Raw genomic sequence first — 8,743 nt, 5'->3', positions numbered from 1 at the left:
CACCACTGGTGCACACTGCCATCTAGTGGTTGAACATTCATTACATTTGGCTCCTACAACAGTAAAAAAACAGCAATAATATAAAATATTTTTACAATTTAAAATAACGGTTTTCTGTTTTAATATATCTTTTTACTGTAAATTAATTTTATTACTATACAATTACAAACTATAGTTTTCAAGATTCTTTAATGTATAATTGTAGAATAAAGTATATCAATTTCTTAACAGATCTGCAATATACAGTCTTTATTACTTCGTTTTGTTTTTGTACGTCCTATTAATTATCACTGACACTGTATAATTCAGAAATAAACACTTTTATTTAAAAGTCAATTTAAACAAGACGTCAAAGATAATAAAATACAAATATTGTCTTTTTATAAACATCCTGGTTTTGCTGAATTCCTTTCCATTATAATAGAATACATTTAATTCATTTCAGCTTTTATGAGTTATTTTGAGTGTTTAAAGCCCCAAGCATCACGCAAAATCAGCTGACCAGATGTCACATCTACTCACACTGACACTGCATTCCTGCTAATGAGTAACTACTTTCAAAAACAGGTTACAATGATACTGATAGGTCTGTTCACCAGTAAATCATATGAACAGAACACATGTCAGACACAATTTTCTTACATATTAAAACATACACGTATATAAAAATATTCAAGAATGGTTATAGGGGGAAAAGCACATCAATGGCTCTCTGGTCCCTAACAGCAAAACCCCACATATCTCACACCAGAACATGTGCCTTGAAATGACAACACGTGGCTTTATATCCCTGATTTAAAAGACCAATTCTTCCCTTTTCATGAATTCCCTTATGGAAAAGATAGATTCCTTTTAAGTGTTATCTGGAATAATACATCCATCATAAAATGTGCGCAGTCTTGCATTGGCCTTACATAAATAAATTCCCTTATTTTCCGTGGTTTGATTTAAATAACTGAACTAAATTTATAATCATAAATAAAAACAATGCTGAAATAATAAACATGATATAATGTGCATAATAAAAAGTTAGTCCCTTTATAAAGTGTCAGTCTATAAAGACTGTTGGGTTAAGTGAGAACAAAGGAATAAGAAACCATAAAAAAAAAGATGACCGATATTAACAAATCACGCCAAAAAATATACTCGCCACATCCTAGTAGTGAACCTTTATTGTAGAGATGTGTCAAGATGTGAACGCTCTATTGATTTAATTAGCAAATATTGTCAGTGTGAAAAATTATTCTGAACCAAGACCTGTTTTTAACTCCAACCTTCACCACTGTAAGTGTAAACCAGAATTCTCAGCATCAGAGCTGAAGAATCTCTGCGTCTGCTGCACGTTCAGTCGACTGAAGGCTGTTCAGAGCTCTCGGAGTCCTCTCCATCACTCCCCATTAGACCAGTCACCTCAGGCAGATCTACAAAACCAATACAAACATTAGATATTACATGTAGAAGTTCATGTACACCATTGTTCAAAAGATTGGGGTGATATGAGTCAGTTATTCAGCAAGGGCGAATCAAACTGATCAAAATTGACAGTAAAAACATTTATAATGTTACAAAAGATTTCTATTTCAAATGAATGCTGTTCTTTTTAACTTTCTATTTATCAAATAACCCCCCCTCCTCACAGGAATAAATGACATTTTAGTATATATTACAACAGAAAACAATACAATTTCACAATATTACTGTTGCTTTATTGATCAAATTAATGCAGCCTTGGTGAGCATTACAGACTGCAAAATCCTTAAATTATTACAGACCCCAAACCTTTGAACGGTAGTGTATAAGTACGAAATCAACCTTTTATTATCTACAACAACAAAAAAAAAATCACTTTTAAAGGAGTAGATCACTTATGAAAAAACTTTTGCTGATAATTTACTCATCCAAGATGTCCATTTCATTCTTTCTTCAGTCAAAAAGAAATTAAGGTTTTTGATTAAAACATTCCAGCATTTTTCTCTTCAGTGGGAACCAAACGGTTCAAGTTCCAAAAGACACTTTTAGTACAAACTGCAAACTGTTCAAAGGGCTTTAAACCATTCCAGACGATGAATAAGGGTCTTATCAAGTGAAACGATCACTCATTTAATAAATAAATAACAAAGTTTAAGTTTTATAAGCTCAAATGGTCACCTTGCTCTGTTCTGTGACGCATGTTTGTGACTCTCCAGTTCAAACTCGTTCATCAAAATGAATGAATCTTTTTTCGAGTCATTTGGTTCATTAATGAAAGAAACGAACGAATTGACTCGGGAAAAGATTCGTTCATTTTGATGAACAAGTTCGAACAGGAGAGTCACGAACGCGCATCACAGAACAAAGCATTTTTTTTTAAATGAGCGATCGTTTCGCTTGATAAGACCCTTATTCATCGTCTGGAATCAAATCAAATCAGAATTGAACTGAAACTGTCTTTTGGACCTTGAACCGTTTAGTTACCAGTAAAGTGCATTATGGAGAAAAATCCTGGAATGTTTTCCTCAAAAACCTTAATTTCTTTTCGACTGAAGAAAGAAAGACATGGATATCTTCGATGACATGGGGGTGAGTAAATTATCAGCAACTGTTTTTTTTTTTTAAAGTGAACTACTCCTTTAAAGGGGGCATATCATTTTTTGAATATGAAAACAAAATGTACTTATATAATATTTTAGCTTTCAGTCCAATTTATATGAACTGACATTTCTCACAATCCTTTATCTCAAAAACAGGGAATACTCAATGAAACCAGACCCCATGATATGACCCCTTTAATTTAAAGGTGGATGATTGATGTTTGAAGTCATTTAGCTCAGATTCCTAATTGTAATTTCAGATGCTGACATGTGGCCCTCACCCTTAAAGTCTTTGCTGTTTATAGAACTGTTCTCATGATCTCGATTAGATACTGAAATACAAAACAATGCGTCAGTCATGAGGTGAAGATGTTATTGAGCAACTCTATTATAAAGAGGAAGTGCATGTATGTAACAAGTGAGACCGACATAAATTATAGTTTAGTTGAGTTTCTTACAGTGCACAATCTTTATAGGCCAGATAAGGATCGCAGAGAGGCACAGTGCTGCTAAAACGGCCACACCACCAGTGACGATGACCATGATGTAGTGGTAATACCACACGCAGGCCGGACAGCATACTATTGTGCTGAATGAGAGAAATCACACACAAACAATTTTTTATTAAATATATACATATGAAATTTTACTCTAAACCAGTCTTTCTTACTCCCTTTACATTCTAGTACGCATAAATGCATTCAAGTACACACTTACTGGCAGGGGTGTAGTGCCTGAATGATCATCACTCCCAGACCATTAGCCACCTTGTCTGTGAAGCTCATAGCTCCATAAACAAAAGCCCCACTTTGCTGTCAGGAGGAAATGAAAAGTCATTTCAGAAACTCGAAAACTTTCCCGAAAACAAATTTTAGTTTCCTGGGACTATTTTAAGACTTCTGAAACTAGTCCCTTTGAAGCACAAGCCTTTTTCACTTCTGCTTTTCTTACTGGTTCAGTTTTGTTACTGTTAAAGTTATTAGCGCTTTAATATACACTAAATTAAACTGCTTGAGGAGGTTGCTGTAAGTTTTTGATATCAACACTTACTGTCTGATCTCCTATGAGTTCAGCCGTCATGGCAAGAGACATCACCAGGATGGTGCCAGACCCCACCCCTAGCAGGACCGCTGCCCCATACACCTTTTCTCCCATGTGCGTGTCCAGCAGCACCCAATAGGAGAACACCAGAATCAGCAACAGTCCCAAAAAATAGGTCATCTATCAATAAGAAACAATGAAACTTTAGTATAAATCATGTTGTATAAACTTCCAGTACTGTACATGAAATTGTCTGGTAAATTGTTTTTCCTTTTATTAATTTTCAGATGATCCTTTGAAATTTGGATGGATGAGATCAGAGTCTCAACTCTGGGGGCCTCAAGATGAATTGATATGACTTATAATAAGACAAGACAAACATTAAATAATCTACGCAAAAAAGATTTCTTATTTTGAATCAACCCTTCTATATATATATTTTTTTTTTCTTTAAAGAATCAGGGTTCAAAATGTCTTGAAAAACCTAGATATATATATAGTAGCTTAATTTTAAAAGTGTCATTTCCTGACATGGGAAAGACATATAAATTAATAATATTTTATAATTCCATAGTTTTATATACGTCAAGCTTAAAAATATTTTATCAGGTAAAAATTGTGATGATGATGATGATGATAGGAGAGTCATGTAAATACATTAGGTAATAAGAGCAGAATCTATGAATGATAATCAGTACTGAAAACTTGTGGAATCTATACATTTTAAATATAATTATCTATGTTACTTATCTAAAGACATTACAGACATTTTCATTTCCAAACGATATATATTGTGGCAATTACAATAGCAGTTTATTAAGAATAAAAGGGAAATATACTAAACTCGCAGCTATGCTAATTAATTTCAATTTGCTGCACGAGGACGCACATTAGGTGTGTATTATAATTCCAAGGATGCACATTAGGTGAGTGTATATGACGCTCCGTCTGTGTATTTAAATTGGCACACCTCCAACTCAAAGTCTGAGCTCAAATAAATTTAAATGTTTCCTCACTGGCAATTACAACTTTATGGTGGCATTCATGCGTCTCATTCTCAACTCATAAATACGATCACACATACAGTATATGACACAGCAATAGGAAGAGCTATTATAGCTTATTGTTCAATCAAAAGACAGAAATGCACACTCATACTCACAGATTTGCCTATTAGCTTGCTGAGAGGTTTCATGATAAATGAGGAAGCAAAGCCACTCAGGAACATGACCAGTGGAATGGTAGCTATGTACTTCTGCAAGACAGAGGTTCAAACAGAGATTACTGTCTATTTCCTTCAATGCTTTTGTTGCTGATGCTAATCTGGCAGTAAAGTTGTCGTACCTTTGGCAGCAGCAGTGAGTAGGTGAGATACATGGAAATATATGTTTGTGATAGGTTTACTATCAGTCTGGTGGACATATAAAGCCCAGCCACCTGAATAGAGCAGGGTTTAGAGAAGATGTTAAACTCAGTTATAACAGACAGTTACTAAATACTGTTTCCTGAAGATTTTACACCACTGTGATTAAGTGATAACATTGTGCTTCAACACGCTATTCAGATTATCATATTCACAAAAGCTGGGAATTGAATGCCATGCCAGTGAAGAGTAACATGGGTACTGGCTACTACTAACCTGGTAGAATGATGGCTGTCTCAGCCAATGCTGCCACTGCAGTGGATTAGTGGGAGGGGCCACAGTGGCGTTGAGAAGAAGTGACTGGCGCTCACCAGGACTAGAGCCATCCTCCTCCTGACGGGGACGCGCGCTCTTCTCCCGTGTGCCAAGGTGAAAAAGCACCGAGAACAGAGCCCCGATGCACACCACTACAAGACTTAGATTCTGTGTGTGAAAAGATATTTCTGCATTAATTTGGTCCAGGCCTACATTATGTAATCTGCTAGGTAAATGTCGACAGAAGCAAAGGCTGAAAAGACTGGTCCATAAAAATCAGCTGAAAACCATAAAGAGGTGATAACATTAATTTAACAACAATTTACCACTAATCTAGAGAAATATCTAAGGGAAATGTTTTGGATCATCTAATTTTTAATAAAATTTCCTGTAGCTCAAAGAACAAGCAAAGGTAAGGCATTATTTTTTTACATATTGCACATAAATTAAGTCTCGTTTCTGGTTTTGGTCTTGGTTCTTGGTCTTATTTTGCACACACAATACCTTCAAAAGTTTAATCTACTTTTAGGAATACACTAGCGTATAGATGTTCAGATATATTTTGACTTTATAGGGTCTTTAAATTTAGGTATCTTGTAATGCAGGAGTAGCCCTCAATCGGGTCATGGGGTCTTTACGACCCCAATCGACTTTTACTTAATTAAAAAAAGGTTCCCTTCATTTCAGTGAAATAAGATATTGTGACTTTTCATACATTATCTGTCTATACACACACACCAAAAACTGGGCTTGATTCGATGGTTCTGAAGGTGTGTAAAAAAAATGTTTACACTTCTGGTCTTCGGGGTCAATATGACCCCACATTGAAATTAATGGAAAATGTGAAAAAAACTAAATATATTTTCTTCATGCGTCAAAAAAAAAAAAAAAAAAAAAAAAATCCAGCATGAATCTGAAAATTTTTACACAGAAATGAAGGCCTTGTACTAGAGCATAAATGCAATGTATCATAAAAAAAATAATATTTTATATGTTAGCTAATGGTGTAGTTGAGGAATTGTGTGGTATATGGATACAAAAGTACTTTATATCTCCAAAAACACAGCATTAATGAATAGATGAGAAGTAAACAAAAAAAAAAGATATATTATTTGAATAATTAAAAATGTATATTTTTTGTATAATTACTCAATCAATTGTTGGGGTCGTATAGACCCCGAAGCCCAGAAGTGTAAACAGGAAATGAAGACCATTCACTTCTGCACAATAAAAGTTCAGCACTCACTCTGAAAATGGGAATGTCAACTGGGCCAAGGTTTTCTGTAATGGTAGGATCATCTCCCTCCTGAGTCTGAAAATGAAACATCAACCAGGCCACTGCATACACTGTGATGTTAGCCATCACCGTAAAGGCATACCTGAGGGATACAACCAAAATACAATAAAAAGCTAAGACATCATACCGATAAGTATACAGGCCAAGTCCTCCAAACAAGCAACACAAGAATGTTTGATCATTACCTCAGAGATGCATTAGTTTACCTGTATGCAGTGAGCTCCACTTTCTCATGCTCGCAAGACACCAGCTCGGGAATGAGGGAGAGATGGGAAATCTGGGTGGCCGCCCATCCAAACTGGAAGATGATGATGAAGGGGGTAAAGTAGGTGAGACTGACCCACTGTGGAGTGTTAGGTTCACAGCCCAGGCACTGGTTAAATATAAAGGGGAATGATAGGAGGACGCTGAAGGTCCCTAGATGGGGTAAAATACAGTAGATGAGAATGTATATCATATAATATGCATGGAATAAACCTTAAAGAGACAGTTCACCAAAAATAATTGTCATCATTTACAAAATGTGACATCTGTTTTTTTTTAAAAGCCACACAGTTCTGGCACAACAATGGTGATGACAGTGCAACATTTGCATCAATGTATTGTTCAATATATGAAGGGCGGGGCTCTGATGTTACGTGAGTAAACCCGTGATCAGAAAACAGATGCAATTGCAAGAGTGAGGGAAAGTTATTTTGATGAAAGATTACGAAGGCACATGGATACAAAACGATAATAATGATCTGTAGGGATAATTCAATTACAATAAATAGTGCAATATTACATAAAAAAAAGAGTTGATTTGATTTCATGTAGACTTACCGACTAAATGCCACGTTTTTCTTTTCCCATACGATCCACAGCCAGGTGTCCTGTCAGACTCATAACCGATTAGTGGTGTACACAGTCCATCCGCAATCTGCCCCACTAACAACAACACACCCGCATATGTGTTCTGAAAGCCCAGCACTGAGTGATAAAACACCAGCAGGTATGTAAACCACATCGAGGCGCACAGGTCGTTGAGAAAATGCCCCACTGAGTAACTCAGACGACTGACGAGGGGTAAAGAGGCTTCTGTGGAGTCCGGCATGATTAACGCGATACAGTCAATTCCCGGTCGGCTAAAAATGTGTATTTCCGTTTATCCACCTCTGCATATTGTCCTCTCCTGCGTCGGCTTCATCACTGCAGAGAACGAGTCTGGTGTGAAGGTCAATGATTTCGGTCCATAACAGTTGTAACTGCTGTTCCTCCTATGGTTTTGGTCAGCTGACTCTGCAAATAAGTCACGATGGACGAGGCGCGATATACAACTTCATCATTCTCTTTCATCGACCGAGACCTTTTCACTTTTAAATGACATACTGGTTAATATCATATGCAGCATGGTTAATGTTGAATTTGTCCGGTGCAAAAGAGCTAGTATAGCATAGCGTCCTGTTATTTTCGATTCGTGTTGTTATCACGTGCGTATTAAGCCACGCCCGCTCTCATTCATCCGGCGTCTGCGAGTCCGGGTAAAAGTTAGTGATGGCAATTTCAAAACGCTGCTTCATGAAGCTTCGAAGCCCTTACAAATCGTTTGTTCCGCATCAATGGTTCAGAGCGATTATCAAAATCAAACATAGTTATCAAACTGCCAGATGTTTTTTTTTTCTGCCAGAGTCATGTGATTTCGGTGAAAGATACTTCATTACGTCATAACTGTTTCGAAACGTTTCGGAAGTTCAATGATTCACCGCTGGGGGCAATGATCTGTCAACCCATGAATCATGAGGCTTCACTGAGAACCTCTGAACAATTGTCTGTGGGTTTTACCTGATCTCTGATCAGTTTTATACATTTGTAGACTATTTAATTAGACATTGGTATAATTAAAATGAATAATGATAGTTATATTAAAAGTTTTATTGGCCTGTAGCCATTCATAGAACTAACAAAACAAACCATGCCACTTGATAAAAGAAAAGATATACACTTGATAATCTTATTAAAATGATTAGATAATTACATTTGAAAGATTTTACTTTCAGTAAAACTTGCCGTAGATTTATAAAAGGGTTTTTTTATGCATGTTTGGCCCGAGTTTTTGTTGCATTTAAATTGTTCTGGCCACTAGGGTCACATTGGAGACGGGTGTCGGATTGTTTCAAA

General features: G+C 36.1%; 1 protein-coding gene across 2 annotated transcripts; it reads right to left on the bottom strand.

Annotated features, from left to right (window-relative positions):
* Positions 1–304: 304 nt before the first annotated feature.
* mfsd12a (major facilitator superfamily domain containing 12a) lies at positions 305–8,210 on the bottom strand. Of its 2 annotated transcripts, XM_039677240.2 has the most exons (11): positions 7,409–8,210; positions 6,793–7,003; positions 6,536–6,668; positions 5,251–5,457; positions 4,956–5,048; positions 4,774–4,866; positions 3,621–3,791; positions 3,288–3,382; positions 3,029–3,159; positions 2,852–2,902; positions 305–1,421 (listed from the first exon to the last, which is right to left on the bottom strand). In XM_039677240.2, exons 1-11 carry the CDS (start codon positions 7,677–7,679, stop codon positions 1,345–1,347), a joined length of 1,533 nt encoding a protein of 510 aa, XP_039533174.1. In that variant the 5' UTR covers positions 7,680–8,210; the 3' UTR covers positions 305–1,344. The 2 variants fall into 2 exon arrangements, with proteins under 2 accessions (XP_039533174.1, XP_039533175.1); XM_039677241.2 differs by lacking the exon at positions 2,852–2,902 and having other exon boundaries at positions 7,409–8,208.
* Positions 8,211–8,743: the final 533 nt, after the last annotated feature.

The sequence above is a fragment of the Pimephales promelas genome, chromosome 5, assembly GCF_988280905.1.
Source record: "Pimephales promelas chromosome 5, fPimPro1.hap1.1, whole genome shotgun sequence".
NCBI classification, from domain to species: Eukaryota; Metazoa; Chordata; class Actinopteri; order Cypriniformes; family Leuciscidae; genus Pimephales; species Pimephales promelas.
This window is presented reverse-complemented; position numbering and strand designations above follow the sequence as displayed.

What these genes read in the sequence shown, in the direction of transcription:
- mfsd12a (XM_039677240.2), bottom strand. Translation starts at nt 7,679, where the DNA reads ATGCCGGACTCCACAGAAGCCTCTTTACCCCTCGTCAGTCGTCTGAGT. An exon ending in GTGGAGCTCACTGCATACAG is followed by an intron (nt 6,669 to 6,792) that starts GTAAACTAATGC and finishes TGTATCCCTCAG; the next exon opens with GTATGCCTTTACGGTGATGG. An exon ending in CAGGCACTACACCCCTGCCA is followed by an intron (nt 3,160 to 3,287) that starts GTAAGTGTGTAC and finishes TCTCTCATTCAG; the next exon opens with CACAATAGTATGCTGTCCGG.